We start from the raw sequence: 19,218 nt of genomic DNA, 5'->3' as shown, positions 1-19,218 counted from the left end.
TCTTCTATTCTTTGTTTCTCCTTTGACATAGCTTTCCACTCCAGTTGAAGAGAAAAAAAAAAATAAGAAAAATATTTATGCCAGATGATTCCTCATGTTCTACCAGAAATCATGTGTGTGTGTGTGTGTGTGTGTGTGTGTGTGTGAATATGAGAGAGAGAGAGAGAGTGAGAGCACAAGAGTTTTCCAACAGAAGTTAAGCTCACAGTCCAAGGTCACCCAGGTAATTAAGCAGAAAGTGGGATTTGAAGTCAGGCTTCTTTGACTTGTGACTATTATAGTACACTGCCTTTTAGTCCCGTGGTAGAGAATGTACCTAAGAGGTTGAACAGGAAGTTGTAACAAGTACAATGACCCCTGGAAAGGGGACTTCCTTAGGGACAGTTCCTTTAAGCTTTGAGTCTGGCCCAGGCACCTAGCCCTCCGGAGAGAATCATGGACCAGCTCCAGCATGGAAAGAAACTGAACCTTCCCTGCTCTTTGTGGTCGCATTAAAGTTTCTGGCTCTGTGGGAGGGGTGGCTTTCAGGGCCCTGACACTCTACATTTGGATGACCATCCCTCCATTTACAAACCAAGTGCCTCCATGACCATCTGCTCTCCCTGCAGCTCCCCTGGAGCCCAATGGGCCCTGGGTTGGAACAGGAGGGGGCATAATGGTCACAGTCCCAGGGGGCCAATCTGAGAGGCCTGCTTCCAAGAAAATGAGGCTGCTCTTGCCTTTTACCAGAGCCAAATGAGCATTCTCATAACTCCAGTGTCAGGTAAGTATAGAAAAGCCGCCCACCCTCTCACGTAAAGGGAACAGATCATGGTTATTCAACCACACAGACCTTAAACACCTCACCCTGTGGATGAGAGTCCATTTCAGTGAGATTTTTAAAGGTCTGCACATTGCATTCCAGCCCTCAGGAAGTAATGGCACCAGAGCTTGATTTGAATTTTTTGCCTTGCAATGAATTTACTGTGTGACCTGGGGTAAGGTAATTAATCTTCCTGAGACTAAGTTCCCTGATCTGTATCATGGAGAAATCCACTGGACCTTCCTAAGAGGCTTGTTTTGAGGAGGAAAAAAGAGCAGGTGTGTGAACAGCCAACTCATGTCGGGCTCATTGTAAGTTCTCAGTAAATAGTAAATAAGAGAGATGTCTGAAATAACTTCATTATCACCCTTCTCTGTATCTCAGAGTAGGAGTGAAGTCCCCAGTTTGGACTCTCACATGCAAATCAGAAAGAGTAGAGAAAGGGCAATAGTCCTTAGGCAAGCACTGGAAATAATTACAACAACAATAATAGCAGCGATAATAGCTGTTATTTATCAAGTGCTTGCAATATGCCACACACTGCTAAGCTCTCTTCCTACAGGATTTGAGTCTCCAGTTTGGCCACACCAACTCAGGTAGGTTAAATACAGGCCATTTGATAAGTTACTTAAAGTCAGAACTGCTCTTCTGTACAGCAGTTACCAGCCAAGGCACTGAGGTCAGGCTGCCTAGGCTCCAATCCCTATTCTCAGTACTTAGTCACTGCCTGACTTTGGAAAAGTTTCTTCACCCACCTGAGACTCTGTTTAGTCATATGCAAAGTGAGAGCAATAGTAGTAGCTACTTTCAAAAGTGTGTCGTGAGGATTAAATGAGATAAAGTATAGAATGGCTCAGCAGAAGGCCTGGTATACCATAGCATTGAATCAGTGTTATCCATTAGCATTATTATTGTTGTAAAAGCCATAGGCCTGAATTATATGGACAGTATTCCACATGTTCCAAGAATTAGATTTTCAGGAAGAGTTGCACTGTGGGTGATAGCATCTTAATCCAAACTCTTTGGATGTTAGAAAACCATCCTTCACATAGTGTTTTGCTAGATTTTTGAGTTTTGGGGGCCCAAGAATTCAGGAGCAACTCTTGAAAAGTAATGTCTGGGCCACTGCTTTCTATGGCCTCTGCAGAGATACTTACAGAACATCACAAATACATCCCTTTCCTTGTCAAAGACCACCACATTGAAGTTCTTCCCAACGAGTTGCTTAACTGGCCCCTGGTCCCAATATTTTGGAATCTCTTCACTGGATTGATGTTCCTAGGAAGCAAATTTGAGAGATCTGACAGTCGCCAGAAAGGGGTTGGCAGTTGGGGCTCCCTGCCCCAATGGGAAACAATGGGAAGTTTTCTCTTGTTCTTAACAAGAGCCTTGGGAAAGAGTTTGAAATGCTCATGTTCAGCCTGGATTGTTCAGGGCCAGTTGAGATCAGAGGGCTAAGGAAGAGGTAGGGCTTCAAGCTGAAATGAATTCTAGCCTTCCAAATATATAATTTGTGAGGTTCTCAGATGAGAGTTGGGTTCATGTCTTTAACATCTTAACTAGTTTGTCCTGACCTCCCCCCTAAAGTTTATCTGTTCCCAATTACTTCCTGAATCAAAACCAAGATTATTTACATGACCTGTTAAACCTTTATCACCCTTTGGCTCCCATTAGCCTCACCAAGCTCATTACCATTCTTTCTTTGCTTTCTTCAACCATACTGGTCTTCTGTTTAACCAAAGGGCTAGCTAGCTTTCTTCCACCTCAGGCCTTTGTTGTTGCCATTCCTGTGTCTGGAGGGCCTTCCCCACTCCCCATTCTTGCTCTTCTTTCTTTATCCAGTTAACTCAGATTTACCCTTCAGAATGATCTCTAGGGAGGGCTTCCCTCACTCTCCCCAAACTAGGTCAGATCCTGCTACCATAAGTTTTCATAACATTTGATATTTTTCCTTGTATCACTTATTCAAGTTTATCATTTATATCTTATTTTTCTCATTATTTTCTTTTCTGGTTATTTGATTCATGTGTCTCTACTACACTAGACAGAATGTCACAAGGTATTTTTCTGTCTTCATCACTGAGTATGCACAGCCTGATACATCATAGGACCTCAGTAAATATTCTGTGAGAGAATGCATGAAAGAATGAACCTAGCTCTGCTTCTTTTTGAAGGAAGTGGTATAAATCTCACAACATGTATTTTTCTCTACAACCATTGCTTCCTGCAGTTTCTTGAATCCACACCCTTCTCTCCATCTGCACTGCTGCTCCCCAACCAAGGTAGCCTTCATCTCTCATCTAGATCACTGCAATAGCCCCACAGAGTTCTTTCTGCATCTCCTAATCTTCTTCACACTTTTATTCTACCAGTGGGGTTTTATTTTCACCATGCAAATTTTCCTTTCTATTGCTCTCAGGACACCAAGTCCTTAATATGCATAGCTGTCTGGCCTTTACCCAGTTTGCCAGCTCCTACAATACTTCCCTCGTCCCGACCCCAGCCTCTGGAAGGGACTTGAAGATTCTTTCTGAGGAAGCATAAAGAGGGTGGGGGCTGGACATGGGAGGTGGGAAATGGTGAAAAAGATGGAAATTAGAAATGGGCCAGACCAGGCATGTGACATCTCATACTTCATGTGAAGCATGCTCATCTCTATTGCAAGAGTTTGGTGGATGTATTGGCCCTTGACAAGGAGACAGACACCTCCTGAGGTTCAACTGGAGGGAAGAGAGAGAGAATGGGTAGTGCTGCAGGTAGGTTTGTAGATATGTTGACAGAAAATGAGGGGCCCTTGTCTTAATGATACATGGTCTCGTGCTTAGCTGAAACTGGAAGAAGGAAGGGGATATGAGGACAAAGAGACTCAGAGATGAAGAGAATGAACACACTAAGAGAAATTTCTATAGATATGTCAAGACATTTCAAAGAGCCCATGGGAGGTTTGTGATTCAGTGAAACCAGCCTGCCTCAGGGTGGTGTTCTTTTTCTCTAGCATTGGCCTGGAAGCAGTAGGGACATGAAGTGGGTTCAACCAGGGTTGTGATTTTGCCTTGTAAATTCTACAGGGTATAAAGAAGTTGAAGATAGATAAAGAAATAAAGGGATAAAGGAATTAAGGGAATCATCACCAGAGCGATGAACTATGGAATCCAAGTTCATGAAGGCAGTAGAGAGATTGTGACATGGGATCAGGAGACTGGAAGCCATGAGAAGGGTAAGGATTTACAACAGTATGGATACTAGAAAAAGGAACTAAAGGGATGGGAAGCTTGAAATCAGGTTTTCAGAGGGGCTGCCATCTCTAAAGTGTGGCCACAAGAGCAGGTGGCTGGAATGGCAAACAATAATTAGAGAAGAGAGAGACCAGGGTTTTGCATACTGACATTTCTGGAGGTGATGGCAGAGAAGGGATGGAAAGCAAGTCTGCAATGAGCTTAAGTCCTCAGAGAGTGAAAGGGACATGATCAGAGGACAGCAATGGAAGGTAGGAGCAGGTGATCTAAAAGTCCAAATGCATGAGGTCTGGCATTTTGAAGGTAGGAGGAAATGTCATGGAGGACACCAGCCTCACTACTTGGCCTGTGATGATGATGTGCATAGGAGAAAAAAAAAAACAGCTTTCACTTGAGAAGGAGTGTCTGTGTGGGAATGGACAGAAGGTAATGGGAACCCTCAGAGGGAAAGGGACCAAATATTCTGGTTTGCCTGGAAAGTTCCAATTTATTCTGTTTCAGAATATTTTAAAGATTGCATGCCCCCAACCCCCATTATTCTCAAAAGTGTTTCCATTTGGTAAATAAAAAATATGGTCACCTAATGCAGCAGGGTGGCTGAAGACTTCACAAGTGCTACATAAACAGCAGGAGATGTTGTGTTATGTATGATCCTTCTGCACCTTCTCCTTCCTTTTATAGCAAAACAGGCTCATTTTTAACCTCCCAGACAAGAGGTCCCTAAAACCTTTAGGGCTAAATCCTGATGGTTTAATACATCCCCACCCCCCTTTCCCCCAAAATCCATCTATCCTTAAATCTTTCACAGGAGAGTCCAAAAGGAGGAAAAGTGTCTCCTTTCATAGGATGTTGGTCCTGGGAACTCCTGCATTTCAGTTGAGAGTATATGCAAAGGAAATGCCTTTCAGAATAAAGAATTAATGGTGGAATCATAGTGTCAGGACAAGTCAAAAGTTGAAAAGATTGGAGGTGGAGAGATAAGGGTATTTCCCCATTTTGAACCATGAGATTGACCTTTATTCTGCCTCCCTGTTCAGATGACCAAAGCCAGCAAAATTATGAAATTTTGAGGTTCAGGGTAAAGTTTGTCCAACAACAAACTTACCTTGGCACTTCTATTCAGAAAGCTGCGGCCAAATTTCTTGAGATTTTCGTAGGTTATCTCCTCAGAAGGCATTTTGTACCTCGCATCAGAGCTTAAGTTTAGGATTTGGACACATGGGATATTAACCTCTGTAATCCTGAAGTATTTGAATATATGTCCATTTCTGGGTTCATCTGCATCCACAATGATGAAAAGGATCTGCCAAATCAAATAAAACCTGTGTCCCTCTAGGATTAGAGGCCATGAGAAAGTTAAAGATTAAAACTGGCTAAGGAATCCCTTACTGAGGGAAAGAAACTCCAGAAGCCATGGGAGATCACTAACGGAATGCAAATAGCAGGGTCTATGGAGTGCCTCTGAAAGATAGAACAGGGCCCCTTTCCATCAGGCAGGGCAGCCCTGTGCCCCAGGGCACAGGCCGATGTTGTCCGTCTGCCTGGTTTCACCATCCTTGTGCAGGGTACCATCCACACAACCACAGGAAGTCAGGAGGTCCTGGACTTTCATCCAGCTCCTTGGGCAAAACCATAACTGACCCTCTCTGTGCTTCTATTTCCTTCCTTATCTGTAGAGATTATAAGAGTACCCACCTTATAGGGTTGTTGAGAGAATTAAACAGGACAATGGCTTAGTTCAATAACTGGGAGGTAGAAAATGCTCATATGTCAGCTTTTTTTGTTCTAAATTATTCTTCTGTCAAGGGAATTCATGACTTCATTTACTCATCATTGAACAAATATTAGTGGAGTGCCTACTAGGCATTTTGCTACCTATTGGGGACATAAGATCTGCCCTCATGGAGTTTATGTTCTAGTGGAAAAAACAGACAACAAAGGAGTGAATAAATTAATAAATTCATATAGCAATGAGTGCCAATTAGACAGTAAAAAGGGCACTGTGATAGAGCATGACCATATAGGTGAAGTCAGGTCAGAGCTCAGTGTTAGGCAGGAAGGTCAGGAGGAGTATCTGAGGAGGTGACATCTTAGCAGGGACATGGGTAATGAGTTAACAAGTCAGGACAACACTGAACCAGGCAGTGGAAATTGTTAATGCAAAAGCCTGGGGTCAGGGAACATAAAGTGTTCTTGAATAGAAAGGAAAGGCCAGTGTGGCTTCAGCATCATGAAGGACAGAGTCACGGGGGACAAGGTTAGAGACATGTCAGAGATGAGATCAGAGCTCTAATAACGAGGTTGAGTTTTAGCTGAATAAGATAGAGGGCCACTGAAGAATAATAAGCCAGAGAGTGCTACAATAATTTGTGAAAAATTACTCTTGTTGCAGAGAAGCAGTAAGATTGGAAATGGGGAGGCCACTTAGAGGCCACAGCAAACACTGATACCCTCAGGTCATTCATCTATCAAAATATTAAGGGCCCTGTTATGTGCCTGACATTCTTCCGGGTGCTGGGGAGACTGTGAAAACAGAGCAACGTATTAGAACCATCCTTGTATACTTTCAACAAATATTGGCTAGATGTGAACAGGATAAGATATGGGGGTATGGCCTGTCTGAATAGTATTCATCCATTGTCTTTGGCTCTAAAATGGATCACAATCAATAAATGGCATTCAGGAACCTAGATAGTTGGGGTAAAGGGCATTTAGAACCTTATCTCAGGGGCACCTGGGTGACTCAGTCAACTGGTTAAGCATCTAATTCTTGATTTCGGCTCAGGTTATGAACTCACAGTGAGATGGAACCCCAGGTGGGTCTCTGAACTGACAGCATAGAGCCTGCTTGGGATTTTCTCTCTCCCTCTCTCTCTCTCCCCCTCCCCTGCTCATGCACTCTACCTGTCTTTCTCAAAAATAAATAAACATTAAAAAAGAAAAAAGAACCCTGTCTAACAATATATGCCAAAATAAACTCCACCCAGATTAAAGAGCTAAATTTAAAAAAATAATCTGGAAGAAATACGGCTAAGTACTGACTATCATAACATAAGAGAAATAGAGGGAAGCAATCAGATTGTGATCAACTGAATTACATCAAAAATCTATATTTTAAAATGGAATAAACCAGGAAAAATATTAACCAGAGATATTTCTGTAATTGGAACAAACTTCCTGGAGAATATGGTGGGATGTAGCACAAACATTAAATATGTTCATGCCCTAGTGGCTTTACTTGTATTTATTTTGGGGTTTAAGCTTTTTAATTGTTTCACTTGAATTTTAGAGTAATTTTCTTGAAAAGGAAAAAAAGCCTGCCATTACCATACTTCTTATAAAAAAATAAAGAGGAAAAAAGAAACTAATTGCCTCCATAGTCCAGGTGGTGGTAACTACATAAATACAGGTATAGGTCTTAAGAAAAACAGATTTGTTTCTAATGATGATGATAGCAATGATGATAGCAGTGTTCACTGTACATTGCTCATTGCTCTACATATGATGCTTCTAATTCTTACACACAGTTCTCCATTTTACATGAGGTGATTGAAACTGAGAGGCTTAGAAACTCAGTGACAAAAATCCCTTGTAAGAGGAAGAAAAGTTGTGTAAAGTTTAAACCTTTCTGCTTCACACCTTCAGGCTGTTCCTATTCCCTGAGCTCAGGCAGGGGTGGTCTCTCCTCCTCCTCACCTGCAGGCCAAAAACCACCCACAGTGCAACCACTCACCCTTGCTGGAGCGTCCATCAAAAAGCAGCCAAACCTTGGGGCGCCTGGGTGGCGCAGTCGGTTAAGCGTCCGACTTTAGCCAGGTCACGATCTCGCGGTCCGTGAGTTCGAGCCCCGCGTCAGGCTCTGGGCTGATGGCTCAGAGCCTGGAGCCTGTTTCCGATTCTGTGTCTCCCTCTCTCTCTGCCCCTCCCCCGTTCATGCTCTGTCTCTCTCTGTCCCAAAAATAAATAAAAAACGTTGAAAAAAAAAGCAGCCAAACCTCACATTCCCATGGTAGACTTCTCAAAAAGATGAGGGAAGAAGAAGCATAGGTATAGCAAGAAAGGAAGAGACACTGGACAGGAAGAAGGGAGGAGGCTGGTTTAAAATTAAGTAGTAAATAATATGTAGTATCAATATGCAAATAAGGAAGCTGGTATGGAAATGAATATGCAAGTTCTCCCTGGCTTAATTTATAACCAGCCTGGCAGGCAAATAGCATTAGGGTCTACAGGTTCTGGATCCCCATTCAACAAGGGCAATACCACTTTCCACAAACCTTGTTTGTAAATTCCTTCGATGCCAACTTGTAATGCTGCATTATCATACCAAATGACTCGGATCTTTTAGAGGCGAAGAGCAGCATGTGATTCAGGATGTGCAATTCATAAATCAGATCCTTACTCTGAAATTACCAGGGAAATAGGTCATCCAGGCACAAGCTGCCCCAGCTGCCCTTCTCCCAGGGACCTTTTGGCTCACTGACCTCGGTGTTGTATTCAATAACAAAATCTGTAAGGTGCTGCTTTATGACTTGATTGAGGACCTGTTTGTTGGTACTGTCATTAATAAGCTCCTCACGGTTCACAATTTTTCCCTTGGACAAAAGGAGAAAAACATTAGAGGGCAGTAGCTTCCGTAATATAGACACTTAATAAATATAAATAGCAAAATTTTCCCCTTGGACAAAAGGAGAATACCATCATGACAAGTGTAATCCATAATCTTTACTTCATAAATAGGAATGGCCAGCCTGTGGGTGAAACATGGGTCTGTGGCAGCCGTGAAAATCTCCAATCTACAAAGCAGGGGGTGTAACCAGCTGCTGTGCTTTGAAATCCATCCACATAGTTGTACTGATGCTGAGCAGTATCTTACACACTGCTCCTAACCGACGCACTGTTTCAGGGATACTAAGGCAAGCTCATTTCTGGGAGATGCAGGACTTCTCTGGTAGGCAACTTTGGCCAACTTTCTTAGAACTGCAATCAAGGACCTTCTTTATTTCCAAAGGGTCAGACCTACATCCTGGCCTGATGAGTTCTCCCTGCCCCTCACCCCACATCAGCTCCCTTTGTTCCCTTTCATAGGCATTTTCCCCAATCTTTTGCATATCTAATCCTGTTTGATGACTGCTTCTCAGAAGGACTGCAATTAACATAGAGAAGGAAATAATTCCCTGTAGCCCACGATCAAAGTCTGCAGGGGAAGGAGAACAAAGAGATGGCTCTCTTCATTGGTTTCTTTCTACTCCATCTCCTTCTCTTTGCATCCACCAATCCTACGCTCTAGTCCAAATCCCTTCCCTGGACTCCTGCAAAAGCCTTCTAATGGTCTTCCAATTTCTCCCCTTGTTTCCCTCCAACCCATTCCCTACCTTCAGCCAGAGTGATGCGGTTAAAAAGCACTTATGTCATTCTCTTGCTCAAATACTGCACAGCCCCTGTTGTCCTTTGGACAGAACCAAAACCCTATTCTGGTCGTAGTAATAGTCTGATAATACTAATCAGACTTATCAAGAGATCATATTGTACCGGTCACACAGTTCTAAATATGCCATATTCAAGAACTGTTTTAATCCTCATAACATCTCACTGAGCTGTGAATCATTATTTCTTCCATTGTACAGTTGAGGAAATCAAGGTACAGAAAAATGAAGTGACTTGCCCAGGGTTGCTAAGCTAGTGAGAGGTAGAGCCAAGATTCCACCCCAGGCTGTCTGACTCTGGAACTCATGCTCTTAACCATAAAAATAGACCAACTTTGTCCTAACTGAATTTTTCAAATTTGCTCTTTGGCTTTTGATATTGTGATGAGGTTTGTTCTGTGGAACTGTCAATAATTTTTTTATGTGGTCCAAGTTTATCAGTATTTCTTTTCATAGATTTTGGGGTTTCTGTCAATGCTTCATAAAAGGGCTTTCCCACTACAAGTTTAGAAACAAAATCCTCCATGACATCTTCTAGTGTTTCTATGGTTTCATCGTTATATTTTTAAATCAATAAGAAATCAATCTGGAATTTAATTTGGTGGAAGGAGAATATATAGATTTAGCTTTATTTTTTTTTTTTCTAAATGGCTACCCAATTCTCTCAACACTAATCATTGAATAACATATTTTCCCTACTGATCTAAAATATCACCTTTATTATATACTAGATTTCCATATGTATTTGGATCTATTTTTAGACTCTATGTTGTCCCATTCAGATACATAAATCAGGTTATTTTATTCTCTGACTGAACACTTTTTAATGACTTCCAAGAGCCCAAGTAAAAATGTAGTGACTCACAGTCTTAAGCAGATCTGGGTATCACTTCACTCACCTCCTATGTGGCCTTGGGCAAGTAAACTAACCACTCTGAGCCTTATCTATAAATAACATGATTACTGTAAGGATTTGGCTTTGTGTGGGGAGGGAGTAAGGCATGTTTCAGGAACCAGACTACAGTGTTTAGAGTAACACTGTTCAATAGAACGTTCTGTGATGATGGAAATGCTCTGTATATCTATGCTGTCCAATACAGTAGCCACTATCCACATGTAGCTAGTTTGGGGAACTAGAATGTTAATTTAACTAATTTTAATGTAAACAGTCATATGTGACAAGTAGCTGCCTATTGGGCAGCTCAGATCTAGATCCTAGAGAGGAAGAAGGGGAAGATGTGTAATAGAGGCTAGGCTGTGAAAGGCCATGTAGGTCTTATTGGAGACTTGAGTCTTTATCCCAAGAATAATAGGAAGCCATTAAAAGGCTTTCCAGTGGGAAGGAGGCAGGTGGCCATCAGTGGGAGTTTTGGAAAGATTGTTCTTTACAGTACAAGAGAGATTGTGGTAGACCAGTTGGGTAGATGTTGTATTAGGGTATAGGAGATCATGGTCACTTGACTTAGGATAGTAGTAATATAGCTAAATAGATAGATTCAAGGGATATTTTAGACTTAAAATAAATAGGATTGGAGTGATGGACTGGTTGTGAAGGGTGGAGGAGAGGGAGGTTTTAGAATAATGCCTGGGTATTCTGACTTTGCTCATATGGGAGAAATGGTGACACCATTCATTGAGAGGGGAGAAAACACTGTAAGAGGATTTGGAGGGGAGATTGTGTTAGGCTTGGTCATATTGAGACAGTTGGTGATGGATATGAAAGTCTGGAGATAGAGAAGTCTGGGTGGAGATGGAGATTTTTAAGTCATGATTGTATGAACAATATTTGCTGTTGGAGGGTGGGTGGGAGAGGATGGACCAGAAGAAAACACAAGGTAGAGGACTGAGCCTTAATGAATGGCATTTACTGATCAAGAAGAGGAGGAGAAGCTTAAAATAGAAAATGTCTAGGGGCGCCTGGGTGGCTCAGTCGGTTAGGCGGCCGACTTCGGCTCAGGTCATGATCTTGCGGTCCGTGAGTTCTAGCCCTGCGACGGGCTCTGTGCTGACAGCTCAGAGCCTGGAGCCTGCTTCATATTCTGTGTCTCCCTTTTTCTGACCCTCCCCTGTTCATGCTGTGTCTCTTCCTGTCTCAAAAATAAATAAACGTTAAAAAAAAATTAAAAAAAAATAAATAAAATGTCTAGAAAGGCCAGAGAAACTCCAGGAAACTGTGTGATCTCACAGCAGCTGCCTAGTCCAATGCCACTTAGTTCACAAGTGGCAGAACTAGAATTTGTGCCCAAAGCCTATAGATACATGCATTGTACACTATTTTGAACTGGAGACACTTCACTAGCAATAGAATAAAAATCTTACCTTTTTGAACACCAGAAGACTGTCAAGGGTGACGTGGAAACGCCCAATGGCATTGCTAATTGATATCACTCCAAACGTTAGCTCTGGGAAGTCTTTGATCACATCATAGAACAACTCTGCTACTTCTTCCTCTAAATCCTGTTTGGGGAAGGATGTTGGGTAAGGCTTTGGTAGAAAGCAAAATACCTGGCTTATTTAAGGTCAAGGTGGAAATGGTGACCAATTTGTCTCCTCACCTTTCCAAGTTCTGGGGTTTTCCTGGGTCCCCTAAATCCCTTTTCATGGATGTTTCATACTCAGAATACTTATATGGCTATGACTAAGCCCAAAATAGACAACTCCACAGAGATTAATGAAGAGAATTGATAAACTTGATTTTTTCCAATTATTTATAATAAGGTTGTTCTAAACACACAGGTTTAGACTTAAACATTTATTCCTTAATCGCTTTCAGAAGAGGCGACTGATCTGGCCACATGGATCACCAAATATGAGAAACTTGGGGCTGAAAAGTGAAATGAGACAGAAAGAGGCACATATTCTTCCTATGTAAAAATATAATGCCAAAGTTCTGACTTCTACTGGGGGAAGGAAAGAATCATCAGAGTTACAGGACATGAGTAGAGACATAAAAGAAACTCATTTTGCACAAGGAAAAACAATTTGCAAATTATTTATTATTCAGTGATGTTCTAAATGGGCCTCCAAAAGATCAGTTATACTATCAAAACCAATTTAATAAATGTCAGTCTCCTCTCCTCTCTCTGCATTCCTGTCCACCTTTCTGGTTAGCATCTCCTACCACTTCACCTTCCATTCTTTCCTTCTTCATTTTAACCCTTGAAAAACAGCTTGTTGGAAAAGGAAGAATGGGCATGGGATTAACCCAAGTGGAAGACCTCTCCTCACCCCCCCTTCCCAGACACAGGATCCTTACCAGTTGAAAAGTCACCTCCCACCTCTTGACCCCAGTACCTGGAAGAAGCCAATGATGACCAAGGGCCTGGATTTCACAAAATCTAACACCTGCTGGGTGTTATTGAACAAAAATGCTTTTTGGCTAATTTGTCTTCTCAACCAAACGACCAAGGCAGTAGATTCAACCACTCCTGGAAACAGAGACAGTTAAGTGGATCTCATAGCAGTTTCCTCTTAAACTGGAGCAAGACTTGTTTTTTCCAAGTTTAATGAGCAGAAGCATCTCAGTCTTGGACTCCCACACATTAAAGGCCAAGGTCAGTCCTTCTACTCCTTCCCACCCCAGTACCAAGGCATGAACATTAACAGCAGCAGCTAAACTTCATTGAGCACTTACCAAGAACAAGGCACTCTGCTGAGCAATTTGCATATATTATATCCCCAAAACAACACTACCATATGGGATAGATACTCTTACCCTCCCCATTTTGCAGAAGAGAAAACTGAGGTTTGACTTTCCAATGGCCATTCTACTAGTGCACCTGGGAATCAAACCCAAGAGGAAGCATGCCTTCTCTTCTTTTCTTACCTACCTTCCAAAGTGACAGGAAGATAGATTTATTTAAAAAAAATAAATGAATGAAATGTAAATAAAAATAGCAGCTAGCTTTGTGACTTTGGGAAAATTCCATTATTGCCTATGCCTCCAACTTCTCATTGAGATCTTCTCATGAAGGTCATAGGGTCATGACTTCCATTTCTCAGCTATCATATGGGAGGTGCTAAGCACAGCAAAATCTTAGCTTCTAAAATTGGGACACATATACCATGTCTGGGGAGACTTAATAGTGTGCCAAAATGTGCATGAAGCTATAGACATATGTTTGCTAGAATCATCAATTCCACATGATGGTAGATACCATAAAATACTATTTTCTATCAAAGATTACTATAGAATAAAATGAAGCATTTAAATTGAGTTTATGAGATAAAGCAGTGTTTGTTTTAAGTAGCTTTGGACTACATCTATAGGCCCATATTCCTTCACTCAGCATTCATTCCTTCACTCATTCGTTCATTTGACAGATATGTGCTGAGTACCTATTATGTTATTGAGTGCTGTGCTTGGTCCTGGGGATATAATGGTGAGCAGAAACAAACGCAATCACACTGTTTTGCAGCTCTCGTTCTGTTGACTAGGACAATTGTCAAATAATTACACAAACAAGCATATAATCACACTCAAAGTAGGTATTCAAAAGCAAAGTTCTATGAGCCTGTAGCAAGGATACATGACCTAGACTGTGTATTCAAGGAAGGTTTCCTGGAGGAAATCACTTATGAGCTGAAAACTGAAGGATGCAAATGAGTCAATAAGAAGGTAACAATAAGAAGGAAATTGGATAAGGAAGGAGAGGGAAAGGCTTCCAGGCAGAGCAAGCAGTCTGTGCAGGACAAATTGCTGCATGCAGCTTGATGAATGCATGTCAGGTGGTAAATCGACTGGAAAGGACTCTATTTTCAGCATCTTTGCTTACATATAAATATATATGTTTATATAAATATAAACAATATAAGTTTAAAAAACTTACAGTGGAGTATATTTGCATACAGAAAGGTGTACAAATTATAATGTATAGTCTTAGGAATTTTTGCAGAATGAACACACCTGCGTACTACCCAGATCAAGAGATAGATCATTGCCAGGCTCTCACAAGTCCCCACTGGGCCCTCTCCTAGCCCCTGACACACCCCTACCTAAGGGTAACCACCATTCTAACTTCCAACAGCATGCATTAGTCTGCTTGCTCTTGAATTTCGTATAAATGGAATCACAGTGTGTGTTTTGGGGTCTGGCTTTGTTACATTTGTGAGATTCATGGGCTGTTGCACGGGCTGTGTAGCATTGTGTTTTGTAAATATTCTATAATTTATCAATCCTCTGTTGGTAAGCATTTGGGTTGTTTCCAAATTTGGGGCTGTTAATTAATTTTCATGCATGTCTCTGGGGGCACGTTGTATGCACTTCTATTGGGTACATGCCCAGGAGTAGAATTTCTGGTCATAGGGGATGCTGCGTTCAGCTTTAGTAGATACCAATTAGGCCATTTTAAAAGCCACAATGAGTCAGGCCTATAGAAGTTCATAGAAGGACGATGTGCTGGCCTCAAGGGACAGAGAGAGAGGGGGGAGGCTTCATGCCAGCCTCAGACCACGGCACTCCACCCTGTGGCAGTCCCCCTCTCCTCCTGGATCTAGCCCCAAGGCTGAGTTTCTATTTTCACATTCATGTAGACTATTCTATGTTCTAAGCCATCTTTCAGAAAGAAGCAGGCACAAATTATGGAAATAGTTTCTCTTACAGGCATTTGTCTGAAAAAAAAAATGTTGTAAGTGCTCTGAAAGGAACTGGTTTCAAAGTCCCAAAAATACCAAAAAAGGTGAACAAAAAGCCCTCCGAGTCCATTGAATTTCAGGTCATCAGAACCATAGTGCTGATCTCATGTGCCACTGTCTCCTGCTGTCTGTACGGCAGCCATGCCCTCTTCCCCCGGCACACTGGGCCTTGGCACCCACCAGTCCCTCCACCTGTGCTGCCTTTTCCTCAGCAATCAGGGCATCTCCTCTGGCTTATTAGTCCTAGATTTGGACTTTTCTTACCGCCACCCTCCTCCCCATCATATCATTTTCTATTTTATGATCTATTACATTTTCTTCATTGAGTCTATCTTTTTCTGAAACTACAATTTTTGTCTAGCTTGCTCGCTAGCTCCTGTAACCATCTGGCTCATACTAGGTGCTCAAGAAATAATTACAGAATGGATGAATGAGGTGAATGAATTATAAGATAAGCTAGCTTAAAGGAATTTGATCTCAGATCATCTTCTCTGGGATGTCTGAGTTCTCTTTGCCCCTCTGGATCCCATGGGACTGAGGTAGCTCTTAACTTGATAAATAGTTTGTTCCTGAGTGTCTGCAGATCAGTCACTGCCCCACTGGCCATGTGTCTCCCCTGACTCTTGACTCTGAGCCAGAGGACATGGTAACAACTGAGGTGTGAATGTTATGTTAATAATTGACTGGGGCTGTCGTTCCACTGCATATTTCCAAGCACAAGCTATGAATGCATCATTAACTGAGGCCCTGAAGCCAACCTGAGTTTCCCTCCCTCCAGTGAGGAGGCCATGGCCAAGTCTCCCACCATTAATCCTTGGGAGACTAGAAGAGAACCAGAACTATAGCTTTGACCCAATAAGGACTAACCCCCACATGGGGAAGTTTTCATAGAAGTTGGGGCAGGAGACTAGCAGAGCTCTGTTGCCTGTCTTAGCTCAGGGAAGCCCTGTCAAGTTGGCAGAACTGACAGTATTCATCCTATTTAGGAAATGAGGAATTGGAAGGCTGGCTCAAATTCTCATAACTAGTGTTTGTCCTAAGTCTAGGCCCTGGTTCCCTCCCAGTATCCCACTGCCTCTTTCCCTGGTTGGGGGTAATACTAAAGAAGAAGAGGGATGGGCAAACCTAGTAGAAATATGGGCTGGCTCCTTGTCCCAAGTCTGCCTGCAGTGGGGCAATTGCAATTCCATCCCATTCAAACTCAAAAACTATTCATGAAGAACCTAAGTGTCCCTGCACTGCACAAGGGTCAGGAAACTAATGGTTTGATAATAATAAGGACCACATCTGCCATTTACTTAAGAGTGCAGCACAATGCACAGCAGGGGTTGGTCAACCGCAGCCCATGGGCCAAATCTGACCTGCCAGTTGCCTTTATAAATAAAGTTTTATTGGAACACAGCCACACCCATTTATTTATGTGGAACTGCTTTTCCACTGCATCAGCAGAGTTAAGTAGTTGTGAAAGAGATTGTCTGGTCCCTCACAGAAAACATTTGTTTTCTGCAGTGCTTATTAGCTGGGGATTGTTGAGAAAGTTGTTGTTCCACTTCTCTAAGCCTCGGATTCCCCAGCCCCTACACTGGGCTGTGACATTTGAAAAGGGGGCCAGAACAGTGGTGGAACACAGTAAATGGTTCAGATATGTGTCAGGGCTTGTGCCTTATAAACTTGTTTCATCTAACCAGCAACTCCTGGATGTAGATACTTGCACCATCCCCATTTTACAGATGAGGAAAGTAAAATTTGACAGAGGAAGTGATTGTTCTTCAGGCATGTAGTAAGGATTTAAAGCCAGCTGGTGTGTGCCAGTTCTGGCAGCCTCTTCAGAGGACCCGGGAAAGGAAGTGAGATCAGCTCCTGACCCTGTGCTCTCACCAGACAACTAAGTACAAATACAGTTCTGTGAAGTAAAGGCCTTGAAGGAGGAAGCACAGGTGCTGTGGGAGCCCAGAGGAGGGCAGGCACCCTGACCTGGGCAGTCAAAGGAGACTTCCTGGGGGAGGTGGTGATGCAGCTTTCTGTATGGCAGAGGAGGTCCCAGGCACTGGCTTCTAGCAAAAGGGGCTCAGACAGTCTGGAAGTCGCCACATTGTCACCTTTATTGCCTCAAAAAGAAGTCAGACCTCACCTGGCCTTTAGGAGGTGAGGGCACCCCAGAACCTAAGCCACTCCATAAGCAGATATAGACTTCAACAAAATAACCAGTGTCTCTCATTTCTTCACCACCTTCCCCAAAGCCAACACATCACAAAAGATTCCTGTCTTGGGATCATTGAGTCACCATTGTTGACAGTTGTCACTCAGTATATCCCTAGGAAGCAGCAGTCACTGTGTTTCTTTTCTCACTGCTCCTGTCTACTCTCTCCATCTCTTCTCTGCCCTCCCCCTGCCTCTTCATTATCCCATAGGCCGGCTATGAGCCACTACACTGCTGGGTCTTGTTGGGTCTTATTTCTAATCTGCCCTGAGGTAGGTGCTTTTGCTGCACCTTCCCCTGAAAGTCTAGTCTGTGCCTCATTCCTCCTTGTGTCCACTCTGAGAACCGCAAGGTATCCTGCAGCTCCTGGAGGTCATGGCACTCTCTGGGCCCTTTTGGTTTTTGTCAACAAAACTGAAACAGGCTTATTGCAGACCTGCTAAATGTCAGACCCTGCAAAAGACTATCTCAGTTTCCTGACTCAGTCATTCATACATATAAGGGGAGCATTCTCCCAACATAGTACAGGCTGTCTTGGGCACATTGGCATTCGTCAGCTTCATTCCATCCATCCATCCATCCATCCATCCAATTTTGCACACATTTATGCATTTATATATTTAGCATTAAAAAAATTAGGACCTACCATGTACCACACTGAGACATATAAATCTTCAGGCATCCTTAACACCAATATAGGTCTTAACACATGGTAGTTTCTCAGTAAGATCATTGTGAATGAACAAGTTAATGAACAAAGTGGATGATGATAGAAACTAAAGTGGTTGGTAGTCACTCTGTCCCAAATCTGTCTTGTTTCATCATCTCCCAGTCTCCCTTTTGGTCAACCAGTGCTTCCTTGTCCTGGGACCCTGTCAAAATCATTCTAAAGTAGAAGATTGGGATAGTAGGTAGGTAGTGGAGTTAGGAACTCACTCTCTGGTCTCTGGGAGTTTATGAGCTATGCATCTCACTATCCCACCTCATGGTACTTCTAGAACCCACCAGCTGAGATACAACTGTAGTGGAGGCAGCTATGGATTCACCAAAACTTATTTTCCTTATGGACACAGATCAGGGCCATATTGCCCAGCCTTTCAGTTGACTGGGACCATGTAATAGAATTTTGGTCAATGGAAAGAGATATGATGTTTGCCACTTCCAAGCTTGGGTCACCAACACTACCATTGGCAACCCTCTGGCTCCTTGCCCCAACTATTAGATAGAGAGAAAATGGTGGAGGCCTCAGGGGCCCTAAGGGAGGGCAGAGCCACAAGCTGGAAGGAACCTTGGTCCTTGAAAGACTTGGGGAGCAGAACTCCCCCACCTCCACCCTCTGACTGCCAATTGGCCTCTACATGAGCAAGGAGTAAACTTGTAATACTTTCACACCACTGAAATACTGGTGTTTGTGTTTCCACAGCTAGCATTGCCTTGATTGACACACAACCACTATTACCTTTGCAACTGATGGGTTCTGACCTGTTGCCCTCAAAAAACAGCTTCAACTCTGGGGCCTCCTTAACGTTAAACTCCGTTTGAAGTTCCTTCTCGACTGTGATGTCCGCTTTGCCAAAGCCAAGCCCATTCTTGCCTTTGCCCATGATCTCCACCGCTTTGCCCAGCTCTTCAGCCAGGCTCCTGGATTGCTTGGACGATGGGTTATCTGAAAAAGCCAGTATAAGTCAGAAGTTGCTAGAGCCTCTCTTACTCCCCATCTCTCAGGGAGGAGGCTCGGTTTCACTTGCTTAGCTCCTGGGCCTTCCTCACGCTATGCTGTAATAGGTAAATTTTCAGAAACATGACAGGATGGGAGACACATATTTTGTGAAATTGGTCATTTGGGAGGTGCATCAGGGTTCTGTGGGCTCAACAACACTGGAAGTAATACAACTTTGGGCAATTCATTCCAACTCTGTGAGT

General features: G+C 42.8%; 1 protein-coding gene across 1 annotated transcript in view; it reads right to left on the bottom strand.

The window, feature by feature from the left end:
• Nucleotides 1–19,218, bottom strand: part of PDILT (protein disulfide isomerase like, testis expressed) — a 43,079-nt gene that overhangs the window by 3,746 nt on the left and 20,115 nt on the right. The window contains exons 3-9 of the mRNA XM_007087290.3: nt 18,755–18,961; nt 12,756–12,889; nt 11,781–11,918; nt 8,520–8,630; nt 8,313–8,438; nt 5,144–5,341; nt 1,960–2,080 (exon numbers count right to left, since the gene is read on the bottom strand). Coding sequence (XP_007087352.1) covers nt 1,960–2,080; nt 5,144–5,341; nt 8,313–8,438; nt 8,520–8,630; nt 11,781–11,918; nt 12,756–12,889; nt 18,755–18,961 — 1,035 coding nt within the window. The remainder of the gene's footprint in view (nt 1–1,959; nt 2,081–5,143; nt 5,342–8,312; nt 8,439–8,519; nt 8,631–11,780; nt 11,919–12,755; nt 12,890–18,754; nt 18,962–19,218) is intronic.

The sequence above is a fragment of the Panthera tigris genome, chromosome E3 (genome assembly GCF_018350195.1).
Source record: "Panthera tigris isolate Pti1 chromosome E3, P.tigris_Pti1_mat1.1, whole genome shotgun sequence".
NCBI lineage: Eukaryota > Metazoa > Chordata > Mammalia > Carnivora > Felidae > Panthera > Panthera tigris.
Note: the sequence above shows the minus strand (reverse complement) of the source record. Positions and strands in the feature narration are given on the sequence as shown.